Genomic DNA, 15,861 nt, shown 5'->3' on the forward strand with positions numbered 1-15,861 from the left:
CGATGCGGTGTTGAATCTAAGTACGCCGATCCCGAACGCAACAATACCGACGAAAATCTTCCGAAATTAGCTAATTTTCCGTTCCGAAACTCGGAGCGACAGGAACACGTCCGAACCCGATGGCGGAAAAAAAACAATCGAGGATAGAGTCGACGCCCATGCGCAATGGAGACAAAAGGAGGAGTCACTCGGTCCCGTGACTCGAAAGACTTCTTCGAAGAAAAACAACTTGTAACACTCCGGCCCAACACCAGATGGCGAGCTATTGCAGAACATGCGTATCTACAGCGACAGATGCCATCGAACACGATATTACCATCAGCCCAAAAAAAAAAAGGAAGACTAAACAGTGTTTCAGTAAGTTTCAAATGCTTCAGTGTTACGCCACTAACATATTGGCAAACAGTGCTTAAGGATCACCTCGAGTGGCTAGATAAACAGCAATGTTCTGTGTGGGGCCAGCTCTTCGCAACCTCTATCAAGGCCTTGAGTGCAGAAGACCTAACGCCATACTACAAAAATCTGCAAAATTATAATGAAGCTAGCAAAGGCAATCTCATGTGATCAGGACCTCAAGGACTTAAAAACTAAATCCCAGTGGGCCGCAAACCTGTACACCTCAGGTATCCTACTTGGTTACCCAAATTCACCCCTCCCAAATCATGCAAACACCCTCATGAGAATGTGCTTTGGTCTAACTCCCCAAAGAGATAACTGGTATGGTTGTAAAGAGGATGAAGCGGATATACGATGCAGATGGGTCCTTAATACACACAATCTGCATTAGTGAAGTTATTAAACCTTTGAGGTGCTACTGGCTCTGGCCAATATTTCACATTTTAAATGTGAGGATGTGTTGGGCAGCTGTCATAACCTGTTTAATATACGGGCGCTTTTTAAAGTTAATGAAAGCAGCAACTGGCAACCCAAAAAGTTCAGGATCACCTTATCCTTGCAAGCTTTTTTGACACCTCTGGACTGCACCTTACCAGGCCTCACTTTATCAGCATGAATCAAGAAAGCACTTTCAGCTAGAAGCACATTTCAACTGTACTTTCCTATGTAGTTTCCATGATTAGAGGCCCGCATGAAATGAAAACTTAGAACCGTGTGCAGCCCAGCGATTCCTGACTAAGGCCTTATTGGACAAAAGTATACCTGCTATGTCGGCTAACTGGGAACAGGAAGCCTAAGGCCCCACAAGGGGATTACAAACCTGTCATTTTCCTCTTAGGACATTCTTTTTATTATGTCTCATCATATTTTATACTTGCTATTTATGCTGAGGGGTTATGATTTTAATGAACTGAACATCAAAACATTCTTCTTCATCATCCACCAGAGGAACATTTCACAACCAAGCAGCAGTAGCTGCCTTTATTCATGCAGAATGTGCCTTCAGTCTATCAGTTGCTGATTTGTTTGCCTGTCGCAACTGCAAATTATGCAGGTAATGATACATCCAGTTGTGGTCTGCTTAATGGATGCAAACCCAGTACAACATGGTATATCCTTGACCAAAAGGTGATTAGTCTTCTGTATATCTTTTGTTCTGTGCTAAAAGAGTAAAGAGTCCTCTGGACAGGTGCAAAGATTACAGAATAATACTGGCAGAGATACTGTTTTGTTAATATGAAATTCCAAAACGTTTCTGAGCAAAAACTGATGCATTCTCAACACTTCTCTATGCAGATAATGCTTGAAGCTCACCGACTCTTACTGTATCATGTTTGTTTTGCAAGTTTGACAACTGGTTTACGGGGACAAAAAGACAGTCAGTGGTCACTGGACTTCGGTTGCCTCAAACTAGAGTTGTTCACCACTTATGTCCTGAGGCCACAGTGCTACTGAATGGGATAACCAAGTACTGCTCTCCAGCACTTGAATCTCTCAGGGTAGTAAGACAGTCTCACCTTGAAGAAGCCTTAGGGTTGTTAGATATTCAAAGTACATTTTAGACTGGTATAGGAGCTAATAAGAACTATATTCAATCAATGCTTTAGTTTATAAAAGTACTTTAATACACACATGAAAAATATACAATACATAAAACTAAGATACGCAGTGAAAATCAGAACTCTTTATGACCCTCTGAGATAGGGCTCTGATCACAAACAGTATTACAGCGCTTGGACTCCAAGCACTAGAACAGCAGAATACAGACTATATAATACTTCTTCAAAGGTAGAATAGTGGTACAAATGCTTGCATTGCAGTGGTTTGCCTTCGTAAGTTGATATGAAGTCACATGTTGCTAGTCTGTCCACTGTCCCATCACCCAAAGGAATAGATGTGCCGATCCTTCCACAGAGGACACCACTCTGGTGGTGTCAGTTGTCCATTTATGGATGCCTGATGTCCAAGCACAGTTACTAGATCTGCCTTAGTCCAGCTGCTACCAGGCTAGCTTTGGCAGAGTAGTGCCTGGCCAATGTGCAAGAACATCACGAACCATCAGACGACATAAAAGGAGTTGGGCTTGTACCATAGAGCCACCAGTGATACTAGAGTTTCTAAAAGCTGGGCACCCACAAGGATGGTGGTGCTGCTTGCTAGTAGTGGATAGCAAGTAAGGACAAAGCTTGAACTAGGGTTCAAATTGGGAGTTCTTCTAGCGGGCACACTATCAGCCAAAGCTGGTAACTGGGAGCCACTACAGGCTCCCACAGGCCACGGACACTGGCAAACCAGTCTCATCTTTAATGACAGTAGGCGCGTCCCCTAGCTCCCTAGTAGTTTACGTGCAGCATTTCTTTATCAGCTGCCTGAAGTATTCTTATGTTTAAGTTGATGGCCTTCCACAGCCACCTCCACAATCCTGGTCTATAAAGGATTCTAGATTTTCACAAGGAGAAGGGATATTGTTGCTGTTGTCTTCTATCTCATTGGGAATCTTTGGTATGTGATTTGCTGATGCAGTTGCCTGGGTAATCTTTGCTGATAGAACCACTGGGAGAATGGAGCCTTCAGCTTATCTCAGTGTCTGTAGAACTGGCACAGATATTAAGCCTTATAGATCTACCTCTCTTCCAGACCAATACTCTAAATGGCCTCTGCTGCTTTTTTACCCACTCCATTCTATCATCCAGGTGAGAGCCAAGCACAATGGAACAGCTGAAGGGAAGATGTAAGATCATGTGTCAATACAAGACTCCATTGTAGTACTGAGTGGCAGCCAAATCTGCAGAATCCATAGCCATAAGGATCCCCTGGCTTGATTACAACTGCCCTGCCTGACAGGCTTCTATGAAGTATCACCTGTGGTACCTCAGTGAAATGTCAAAGGCAGATAGGGAGATACGACAGATCGCTCTGGGATACACTAACAGAGCTGAGTCACTGGCCATCTCGAGGTCAACTGCAGCAATGACAATCTGGTCATGGATGCTGGCGTACATATGGAGGATCTTGTTCTGAGGGCTTTTACTCAAAGTACAGTGGGTGTTGCCATCTTAAAGTTTACCAGAGAGAAAAATTGCTCCTCAAACTCAGAAAATCCAGTGACAAAGTTAACACTTGTTTCAGAATTCTATAATCTCAAATTGAGGAATCACCATTTGACATTTCAACTTACTAGCTCTACTAATAAATACTTCCTGAACAAGGAATGGCTATGTCAATCAATTGCACTTTTATGTAAAGGTAAGCATAACTGATTGCCAATGCTAGTTATTAAAAGGATGGAGTTGGACGAAGTGGTCCTTGATCATTTTGTTTGAGTACAAAAGATGGACAGGTAGTGGGTTAAAGACCAAAAGGAGAAAGGGGGGGGGGGGGGGGGGCAATGAGAGTAAGATGCTGTACAGGATGGGGAGTGAGTGCACATGTAAATGAATTTGGATTTTGGATGATGGATGGATATTGTTAAAGGATACCCCTTTTTTTTTTTTAAGTGGTAGATGGGTGGATAGTATGGGTTTGGTGATGGAAACAACGGCGTTTGGATAAATGGATAGGTTTCTGGAGTGGTTTGAGATGGCAAAGCATGCACATAATAAATAACAGGGAAACACTGACCAGGTAGGTAGAGAGGAAACAAACTGAGGCACATGAATAAGAATGTGAATTGAATAGGTTTAGCATGAGAGGAGGAGATTGAAAGCTGCACTGACAGGGAGCGTTTGAAAGTAAAAGGCCTGTTCTAACGAACTTCAGCTCTCTCTACCCACAAGTTTAGGTTACGCACTTCTGACCTCCGACACAAATCAATGCCACATCAACCCTCATACTGGAGAAGCCAGTGCTGCTAACCTCTCCTTGGATATGCCACAGATTTAAACAGCTGTGTAATGTAAGGGACCTGCTTTTCGCCTGATGCTTCAACTACAACTGCTCAGTCTGCGGCTGTCATAATACCACATTCGCGCTTTGTTAAAGGGCTCGGACTAGCTTGTTCCTTTTAAATGATGTAAACTCTTTATGATTGCTGACGGTAATCATGCCAGCCACCTCTAGAAGCCTGCTTCTTTTTAACATTAAAGTTTCTGGCTTATTGGCAAAACTGCTGCTATCTCTGCGTTTTTCCACTTTAATAATGGCACTGTTTTTAACCAATTTTGTGTCCCCGAATCAAGGACCCTTTTTAATTCCTTGTACTTCAGCATCATTATTTGTCGAGTTTTTATTAGGCCTGAAATTAGAAAAACAGCACACCGCCTTTTCAATTAACTGTACACAACAAAGATTGGATCGGTACAGTCTGCAGCAACAGCATAACCACCTGAAGTCAAGGCGCTTAATGAATAGCAATTCTTGCAAGCGAACCGAACACTGCAGTTTCGTTCAGTGTCTAAGCTTATTTTCACAATAAGCTGCTAAGATGTTGCTAAGTAGATCACAAGTTGTGGCTGGTACTGCTCCAGTGCCCGAAGTTAAGGTGCTTAATGAATAGGAAGTCTTCCAAGCGAACCTGATACTGTAGCTGTCTTCACAGTCTAGGCTGATCCTCACTATAAGCTGCTAACATGTTGCTAGGTGGATCACAAGTTGTGGATGGTTCCTTAGCATGTTCAGTGCATGCAGCAGATATCTGCCGATGCTAGAGATCGCACACTAACCGTCATGGCTCCACTTATCCTACTTAGGTAGGAACAATGAGTTAAAAAGTATACACAAAAGGCATTCCAGTTTGTTCTGTTATTATATGTAAAGTGTGTATTTTTTTTAAAGAGTAGTAGTACTGCTAGAGTTGCACACCTCATATTGTATAGACATATTTATGAAGCTTCTATAAGTAAAAGTGGTTGCACAACAACACTTATGAAAACATACCACAAAACCCTACAGGTAAATTGTGTCTCAATTCAGCATGGTTACAAGTCTTCAAACTTGGTGGTGATGGTGTGTTGTTCTGTACGGTCTATCAGTCCTTGGGGAGATGTGGCCTAGTACTGTAATTCTGCACTGTGCTACCAGGAAATGTCAATCTAAATCTACTATCCTCAACACAGCTTAACAGAACTGGTTGTTCCTGGTAACAAAGTAATTTCTCTTTCTAAAGGAGTGAATAGAGTTCAAGTGAACTCGAGTCCACCACCAAGTCCTGAAGTAGGATGCTTTTGCACTTCAGTGCATTTATTCCTACCGTTGGTGGTTTTGTGGTGAACGGACTTGCTGTAGCAGCAGTGGAGGCATGGAGTGAACAAATCTCACAAATGTGTGAAAAATGCATAGGTGCAGTTGAAGAGATGTATAACACGTTGAGTGAAGTGAAAAAGTATCAAACCTTACTGAAAATATCAAAGCATCCAGTTAGCACAAGCCAGAAGAAAAACTTAAGCGATGAAGCAAACTTTCAGTACAGTGCATGCTAAGAGGTGGGACATTGCTGGCTCCTGAAGGAGCAACGGGTTTATTTTTATCTAATATACTCTTAGCCTACTAGGCACCCTTCCTTCATTTTACACCACTATACTACAAAGGTTTAAAGCTCCCTATGCTAAGGGGTTAAGTTTATCAGCTAGGAGCTGGAATGTAGGTTTTTATTTCTTTTTTAATTGCTATTCCAGAGGGGAGCGTGGCGTGGTTAATAAGCATATACTGACCTGTTGTATACTATGGAAGTGACTGATACATTTTAATTTCCAAAGTGTATGCCCAATTAAAGTTATCTGTTAAATACATAAATGAAGTGTTCCATTGCCAATGCACGCTGGTTTATGTTTAGCTCGATCTCTGTGGATCCTTGGATGTAGAAAACTGGCTGCTAGAGAACAGAGGAACCCAGAGGAAGCTAGCAAGCTGCAGTAGTCCTAGATTATCTACAGGTTAACAAAGCAGATCTTCATGACATTTGTTATTAGGCCAAACTGAATACAGCTGCTAGGTGCATTTTCTTTGTAACAAAAATTTAGTGGAACTGAGCTCATACTGGTTTTATGGTACAATTAAGATTAGAGTGCAACCCTTAAAACATGACTGTTGAACAGAAAACTGTGAAATATTGAACAGTGGCTCAGACAAGACGTTATCAAAACCTACTCACCAACTACCACTATTTGGTTCTGAGGGCTGCAGCTCCGCTCTTTCTCCATTTTTATCGGGCACCAGGAGCCATCTGCGAGGAATTCTATTTCGTCAGTATCCTCACATTCAGTCAAGATCATTGAGAGCAGCCTAACAGTGAAAAAAAAAAAAAAAAGGCAGAAGACGTTACAATTACACATATTTCGTTATCCACTTTTTAAAGTACAAAAGTTACTTACTGAGAACATGGTTTCCAGTTTGAAGCAGTACAGGACTTGGACCTAAATGACTAATGCACAGGAAGCATGGATAGTTGTGACCCCTAATGAAGCCTAATTACGCTTGTGCACACAAAACGTCCAAAAGGCCATTATCACCTTAGCACCTATCTGCAGCAACAAAGTAAATACACCCCTTCCAAAGAGTGAAAATTGGAGAATTGCATGTTTGGAATAGTGTACAAAATAGCAATTACATTTACAGGTATTTTTACATTTAGCATCAATAACATGCCTGTGGATTATCTTGCAATGAAAATGATATTGGGAACATGCACTGACTTGTTTTGCATACTTTAGAAAGCGGCCCGGTCGATGGATGTCTGGTATTCTCAGGAATAATCTGCAATTCATGAGAACGGCAGTTGTTGAACATCTAACTACAGATATCGGTTTGGAGACAGCATTAAATGTCTTGACAGATCTCCAGCAGAGCAGTAGGTATGTCAGGACAGATTCATATGTGGAAGAAGGAGCAGACAAGGAGGGAAACCTGCAGCCAGTCAAGACCAACAACTGATCCTGCCGGGTGACCAACTTTTTTTTTTGCAGTATTTAATCTTTCATAGATTTACATACTTGAATCAAAACAGCAAGCAGTGAACAGCTAATAAGCATTACAATCAGTAGGAGGGAAACGAAGGCTAAATAGTCTTACCTTATTGGAATAAATGGTGCAGGACCCCATGGAACACTGCTGCATCATTCCATGATGCAGAGTCTAGGCAGAAGTGCTGCATAACTGTATGTCTGTTTTTCCATGTCACTGCTCTGCATATGTCAGCAATGGTGCACCAGCAAAGAGTGCTGAAGACGTAGATTCACTTCTTGTAGAATGAGGTTTAACACTTCCTTATAATGGATGACATGCTTTATGAAAAACTATTGCTGAAGACACCCAGCGAGCTACACAGTGCTTTGATAGTGACTTTCCCATGAGGGTGACAACATGCTATGAGCAACTGATTGGAGTGTCTAATTTGCTTGGTTTTCTCAATGACACATTTGAAACATCTCCCAAAACTAGAGAGGAGTGCTCTTTCAGCTGCAGTAGTTGAATTTGGAAAAAATGTTTTGAGAACTACTGTCTCATTCAAATGAAAATTGAACAGTATTTTTAGAATGAATTGTGGATTAGTTCGTAGGACAACTTTATCGTCGCCAAACTGAAGGAAAGGCTCATTGTGGAGGCTTGGATTTCTTCTATTCTCCTGGCTAAAGCAAGAAGAACAGGAGATAATTCAAATGAGATGTATTTTACCTCTGCTTTCTGAGCAGTTTAGATGTGCCAGTACCGTACTAATGGAAGAGGATGCCTTATGTTCTGAAGAGGCCTAGAAAAAAAAAAAAACTCCTTTATAAGTCAGTTAGACTAAAGAGATAGCTAGTTCCATGTTCTTTTAAAACGTGAACTAGCAGCTAGATGAACCCAAAGCAAAGCATGACGGAGTCCTGAATTATGTAGATGTAAATTATATAGTATTATATGTTCCGGGAAAGCATATTTTGGATTCAGTTATTTCTTCATACCAGTTACAAAACACTTTTCAATTATGCTGTGTACATTATGTGTGTGTATCCTTGACTAGCTTTCAAGAGTATAGTGTAACATTCCTGCGAGATGTCTAATAAATGGAATTTGTTGAATTCAGGAGCCAGGCTGAAAAAGTGAGGGTCTTGAAGAATTTGTCCATTGTGGCAAGACAGAGTTGGTGTTGGTTCCAATAGTATTTGTTGCTTTTCTGACAGGAGAAGCTACTCTGAACAAGTATTGAATTGGCCATGACAGAGCCATGAGGAATATTCAACATAGAGAGTACTGTTAATGAGGTAAGCTATCAACGGATTCAAACAAAATGAATATGGTAAGGCTTCTGACTAAATTATCCAAAAGACATTCCCCCATGAACGTGGCAGGTGGGGTCCGCTGGCTTAAAACCGGCATTTCTTGTTGGTAGCAAACAGGTCTAGTATTGATTCAGTTCCCATTTGTGACATTCCTTTGTTGCTCTAAGACTGTCTGCCCAGAGGTTTGATAGGCCTGGGAGATGGTCCGCTTCTATTTGGATATAATGTTCTATCGCGCACTTTTATATCATTTGAGCTTCCTTGGACAAAAGGGATCTTGTTCCTCCTTGCCTGTTGACAAAATACATGCCTGTCATTCTCAGTTCTAATTGAGACTGACCACGTTTGTATTCAAGGAAGAAAATAACAGACCCCTAAATGCAAATGCCCTCGGTTCAAGGATACTGATGTGCATTTTGGTTTCTTTGTGTCCATTTTCCAATGACTTGAAATTCTTGTAAATGTGTGCCTCAACCTTCTAAAAAGGCATCCGTTGTCCTTAGAAACGGCATCATCTTCTGCAGAAAAGACAGTCCAACACTGCTGTGTTTTTTTGCACTGAAGCCACCCAGTGAATGTCTTTCATTTGAGGAGTTATTCATATCCAGTCTTTGAAAGTACCTGTTTTCGGCAACCACTGCATTTCCAATGCTTCCTGAAATGTCCTCATGTGAAGTCGGTAGTGTGGGAATCAGAATGCTGGATGATATCATCCATAAAAAGGACTTGAAGAGATTCTCAGTTTTTTTTTCCTTTTTGCAGACATTCCACCATGGCTTCTTGGGTGGCACAATCTCTCTGTCAGGAAAACTTTGTCTATATTTGTATCTAGAACTGCCCTTAAGAATTGAATTCTTGGCTGGGGATATTGAGACGATTTCTCTTTGTTTAATTCAAGGCAACGGTTTTTGTTTTTTTAACCAATGCTTGCTGGAGCTGCTTGTAAAGTTATTGCCTTGATTAACCAATTATCTAGGTAAGGGAAGAATTTGTAACCTTTTTTTACTGAGAACAGCTACTGGTGTACATTTGAGCCGGAAAGGGAGCACTTTGAAGTGATGATGATTGGTTACTTCAAATCTTACGAATGTTAAATGTGTAGGGTAATGAAAATGTCACTTACCCAGTGTACATCTGTTCGTGGCATTAGTCGCTGCAGATTCACATGTTTGGCACAGTCCGCTGCCTGGTGTTGGGCTCGGAGTATTACAAGTTGTTTTTCTTCGAAGAAGTCTTTTTGGTCACGGGACCGAAGGACTCCTCCCTCTTTGGCTCCATTGCGCATGGGCGTCGACTCCATCTTAGATTGTTTTCCCCGCAGAGGGTGAGGATGGAGTTGTTTGGTATAAATAGTGCCCATGCAATGGAGTGAATATGTATGTATGATAAGAGTTTCTAATAATTATTTACAAATGTTCAGATGTTTAAGGTTTATGATCTACTTCTAAACGGCTACAGGCTTCCCGGGGAGGTGGGAGGGTACATGTGAATCTGCAGCGACTAATGCCACGAACAGATGTACACTGGGTAAGTGACATTTTCAGTTCGATGGCATATGTTGCTGCAGATACACATGTTTGGCATAGACTATAAAGCAGTTACCTCCCCTAAAAGCGGTGGTTTAGCCTGTAGGAGTTGAAGTAGTTTGGAATAATGTTCTTAGTACAGCTTGGCCCACTGTAGCTTGTTGTGCATTTAGTACGTCTACACAGTAGTGTTTAGTAAACGTATGAGGCGTAGACCAGGTTGCAGCCTTACATATTTCGCTCATAGGAATGTTTCCTAGAAAGGCCATTGTAGCACCTTTCTTTCTGGTTGAGTGTGCCTTTGGTGTAATAGGCAATTCTCTTTTGGCTTTAAGATAGCATGTTTGGATGCATCTGACTATCCATCTAGCAATGCCTTGTTTAGAGATTGGATTTCCTATGTGTGGTTTTTGAAAAGCTATGAACAGTTGTTTTGTTTTCCTGATTAGCTTTGTTCTGTCAATGTAATACATTAGTGCTCTTTTGATGTCTAATGTATGTAGTGCCCTTTCAGCCACAGAATTTGGTTGTGGGAAGAACACTGGCAATTCTGTTTGATTTAAATGGAATGGTGAGATTACTTTTGGCAGAAATTTTGGATTTGTTCTTAGAACTATTTTATTGTTGTGTATTTGAATAAATGGTTCTTGTATGGTAAATGCCTGTATTTCACTTACTCTTCTGAGGGATGTGATTGCAATGAGAAATGCGACCTTCCAGGTTAGATATTGCATTTCACAGGAATGCATGGGTTCGAAAGGGGGACCCATGAGTCTTGTTAAGACGATGTTAAGATTCCATGAAGGAACTGGTGGTGTTCTTGGTGGTATAATTCTTTTTAGCCCTTCCATGAATGCTTTAATAACTGGTATTCTAAATAGAGACGATGAATGAGTAGTTTGTAGGTAAGCAGATATAGCTGCGAGGTGTATTTTTATAGATGAAAAAGCGAGATTTGCTTTTTGCAAATGTAGTAAGTATCCTACTATGTCTTTAGTAGAGGCATGTACTGGTTGTATTTGATTGGCATGGCAGTAGTAAACAAATCTTTTCCACTTAGATGCATAGCAGTGTCTAGTGGAAGGTTTTCTAGCTTGTTTTATGACCTCCATGCATTCTGGTGTGAGGTCCAAGTGTCCGAATTCTAGGATTTCAGGAGCCAAATTGCCAGATTCAATGATGCTGGGTTTGGATGTCTGATCTGTTGTTTGTGTTGTGTTAACAGATCTGGCCTGTTGGGTAGTTTGACATGCGGTACTAGTGAAAGGTCTAGTAGAGTTGTATACCAAGGTTGTCTTGCCCATGTGGGTGCTATCAGTATGAGTTTGAGTTGGTTTTGACTCAACTTGTTTACTAGATATGGAAGGAGAGGGGGAAAAGCGTACGCAAATATCCCTGACCAATTCATCCATAGAGCATTGCCTTGTGATTCGCGGTGTGGGTACCTGGATGCGAAGTTTTGGCATTTTGAGTTTTCTCTTGTTGCGAACAAATCTATCTGGGGTGTTCCCCAAATTTGAAAGTACTTGTTCAGAACTTGGGGGTGAATTTCCCATTCGTGGACTTGTTGGTGGTCTCGCGAAAGGTTGTCTGCTAGTTGGTTTTGTATTCCTGGAATAAATTGTGCTATTAGGCGAATGTTGTTGTGAATCGCCCACTGCCAAATTTTTTGTGTTAGGAGGCACAATTGTGTTGAGTGTGTTCCTCCTTGTTTGTTTAGATAATACATTGTTGTCATGTTGTCTGTTTTGACAAGAATGTATTTGTGTGTTATTATGGGTTGGAAGGCTTTTAACGCTAGAAATACTGCCAACAGTTCTAGGTAATTGATATGAAATTTTGTTTCGTGTATATCCCATTGTCCTTGAATGCTGTGGTGATTGAGGTGTGCTCCCCACCCTGTCTTGGAAGCATCTGTTATAACGTATTGAGGCACTGGGTCCTGAAATGTCCGCCCTTTGTTTAAATTTTTGCTGTTCCACCATAGAAGCGAGAGGTATGTTTGGCGGTCTACCAACACCAGATTTTGAAGTTGACCCTGTGCCTGTGACCATTGTGATGCTAGACACTGTTGTAAGGGTCGCATGTGTAGTCTTGCGTTTGGGACAATGGCTATGCATGATGACATCATGCCTAGAAGTTTTAGCGCAAATTTTGCTTGTATCTTTTGGTTTGGAAACATAGCACTTATTAGCTTGTGGAATGCCTGCACTCTTTGTGGACTTGGAGTGGCAATTCCTTTTGATGTGTTGATGGTTGCTCCTAGATATTGTTGTGTTTGACACGGTTCTAGGTGTGATTTTGTGTAGTTGATGGAAAACCCCAGTTTGTGAAGGGTTTGTATGACAAAGGTGGTGTCGCTTGCGCATTTTTTTACTGTGTTGGTTTTGATTAGCCAGTCGTCTAGGTAAGGGAACACATGTATCTGTTGTCTCCTGATGTGTGCTGCTACTACTGCTAGACATTTTGTGAACACTCTTGGTGCAGTTGTTATTCCGAATGGCAACACCTTGAATTGGTAATGTATTCCTTTGAATACGAACCGTAGGTACTTTCTGTGAGAAGGGTGTATTGGTATATGAAAGTACGCATCCTTTAGGTCTAATGTGGTCATGTAATCTTGCTGTTTGAGCAGTGGAATGATGTCTTGTAGTGTGACCATGTGAAAATGGTCCGATATGATGTAGGTATTTAGTGTCCTGAGATCTAATATTGGTCTCAATGTTTCGTCTCTTTTTGGAATTAGAAAGTACAGGGAGTAAACTCCTGTGTTTTTTTGTTGTACTGGTACTAATTCTATTGCATCCTTTTGCAGTAGTGCTTGAACTTCTAGTCCTAAAAGTTCTAAATGATGTTGTGACATTTTGCGTGTTTTGGGGGGGATGTTTGGTGGGAAGTTGTGGAATTCTATGCAATAGCCATGGTGGATTACTGCTAATACCCAATTGTCTGTTGTAATCTGTTGCCAAGATTGGTAGAATTGGCTTAGTCTTCCCCCCACTGGTGTTGAGTGAAGGGGTTGCGTGACGTGAAAGTCACTGTTTAGGTGGAGGTGTTTTTGGAGTTTGGAATCTTCCCCTACTCCTTGGGAATTGACCCCCCCGATATCCCCTGAAACCTCCCCTTTGGAAGGAACCCTGATATGGTGTGGTTCTTGATTGTTGGCTGGTGGTGTCTGTGGGTTGGCCACGAAACCCCCCTCTAAATGGAGTTTTCCTGAAAGAGCCTCTGCTCTGCGGGGAGTAGAGTGCGCCCATGGCTTTGGCCGTGTCTGTGTCCTTTTTAAGTTTTTCAATGGCTGTATCCACTTCCGAGCCAAACAGTTGTTTCTCGTTGAAGGGCATATTAAGGACAGCCTGCTGGATTTCAGGTTTGAAGCCTGAAGTGCGTAGCCAAGCGTGTCTCCTTATGGTGACAGCAGTGTTGACTGTTCTTGCTGCAGTATCGGCTGCGTCTAGTGAAGAGCAGATTTGATTGTTTGAGATCGTTTGTCCCTCTTCCACTATTTGCTGCGCCCTTTTTTGGTATTCCTGGGGAAGATTGTCTACGAGAAGTTGCATCTCGTCCCAGTGTGCGCGGTCATATCTGGCCAGCAGCGCTTGTGAATTTGCGATGCGCCACTGGTTGGCTGCCTGTGACGCCACTCTTTTCCCTGCCGCGTCAAATTTTCGGCTTTCTTTGTCCGGAGGTGGGGCGTCGCCAGATGTATGTGAATTTGCTCTTTTGCGAGCTGCCCCTACTACCACAGAGTCGGGTGGTAACTGCGAAGTAATAAACACTGGGTCTGTGGGTGGTGGTTTGTATTTTTTATCCACCCTTGGGGTGATGGCTCTTGATTTTACGGGCTCCTCAAAAATTTGTTTTGCGTGCCGTAACATCCCTGGTAGCGTTGGGAGACATTGATATTGGCTATGTGTAGCCGAGAGGGTGTTAAATAAGAAATCATCCTCTATAGGATCGGAATGCAGTTGGACATTGTGGAAGTCTGCAGCCCTAGCCACCAGTTGCGAGTATGAGGTACTGTCCTCTGGCGGTGACGGCTTTGTGGGGTATGACTCGGGATCATTGTCCGGCACTGGGGTGTCATACAGGTCCCAAGCGTCTTGATCCTGATCGTCATGACTTATGGTAGTTTGCGCTGGTGAGTGCATTTGTGGCGGTGTTTGTGCCGGCGATGCCTGTGGAGGAGAGGGCGGAGGCGTGACTTTTTTAACCACTTTGGCTTGTGGTTGTGTGTCATCCTTTGGAAGTCCGATCCTTCTTTTCCTCATGATTGGGGGAAGGGTTGATATCTTCCCTGTATCTTGCTGGATGCACAGTCTCTTTTGTGTGTAGTCCGATTCTACACTTTGGAGCTCTTGTCCAAATTTGTGCATTTGGCCACTTAGTCCTTGTTCCTCTGAGTAGGATGAAGGTGTGGTATTTTTCGGCGCCGAGAGAGAATCTTTTTTCGGTTTCGGCACCGACAGAATTTTTGTTCCTTTCGGCAAGGATTCTCGGTGCCGATGTTTTTCGGTGCCGGTATCTTGTTTCTGTCTCTCGGAGCCGCTTTCTCGGCTCCGAGGTTGCTCCATGGCGGTCCCTCGACCGGAGTCGGGTGTCTTCGCTATGGGCGTGCCCTTTTTCGGCCCCTTCGACGGGTCGCCTGATTTATGGGTCGAGCCATGGCCTGTTGGCAGTGGCGTCCCCTGGGCTTTCGGTTTGTCGATGGATTTACTTTTCGACGTCTTACTCACAGTTTGTTGCTGTTGTTCGACGTCGGAGTCTCCGGATTCTGATTCCGGAACCGAGAATGTTTCCTCTTCGTCGTCGAAACGTTGTTTTGTCGACGTGGACGCCATTTGGTGACGCCTGGCTCTTCGGTCCCGGAGTGTTTTTCTGGACCGGAAGGCTCGACAGGCTTCACAGGTATCCTCCTTGTGCTCGGGGGACAAGCACAAGTTACAGACCAAGTGCTGATCTGTATAAGGATACTTACTGTGACATTTTGGGCAGAAACGAAACGGGGTCCGTTCCATCGGCTTCGATGTCGCACGCGGTCGGGCCGACCAGGCCCCGATGGGGGATCGAAACTGCCCCAAAGTCTTCCGATGATCGGTGTCGATGTACCTAACTATCCCGATACCGAACGGAACAATACCGACGCTTTCTTCCGAGATTCTGACTAACTTTCCGAACCGAAACACGGAGCGAAAAGGAATACGTCCGAACCCGACAGCGGAAAAAAACAATCTAAGATGGAGTCGACGCCCATGCGCAATGGAGCCAAAGAGGGAGGAGTCCTTCGGTCCTGTGACCAAAAAGACTTCTTCGAAGAAAAACAACTTGTAATACTCCGAGCCCAACACCAGGCAGCGGACTGTGCCAAACATGTGTATCTGCAGCAACATATGCCATCGAACATAGGAATATGAAAGTATGCATCCTGTAGGTCCATCGATGTTATGAAATCTTTCTTAGAAACTGTAGAATTTCCTGCAGTGTTCTTTCGAAATGTTTGCCTCTTCAAATATTTTTTGAGGTTCCAAAAATGTAATATTGGTCGCCAATGTCTTTCCTTATGAGGAAAAAATGAGAATAAAACCCCCAAAGCTCTGCTGCGTTTTGGGTACCAGTTCTATCCCCTCCCTTTTTAGCCTGAGATCCATTTCCTTCTGTGATAGATGCGGATGCTTTATCATGAACCGTGGTGTGGTTGGATTGTTTTCTACAAATTCTAATGTATGACTGTAATTTGTCAAATG

At 42.7% G+C, this 15,861-nt stretch overlaps 1 protein-coding gene across 1 annotated transcript in view; it reads right to left on the reverse strand.

Moving 5' to 3' along the window:
• Positions 1 to 15,861, reverse strand: part of PIAS4 (protein inhibitor of activated STAT 4) — a 207,083-nt gene that overhangs the window by 49,305 nt on the left and 141,917 nt on the right. The window contains 1 exon segment of the mRNA XM_069216339.1: positions 6,485 to 6,615. Coding sequence (XP_069072440.1) covers positions 6,485 to 6,615 — 131 coding nt within the window.

The sequence above is a fragment of the Pleurodeles waltl genome, chromosome 12 (assembly GCF_031143425.1).
Source record: "Pleurodeles waltl isolate 20211129_DDA chromosome 12, aPleWal1.hap1.20221129, whole genome shotgun sequence".
Taxonomy (NCBI): Eukaryota; Metazoa; Chordata; class Amphibia; order Caudata; family Salamandridae; genus Pleurodeles; species Pleurodeles waltl.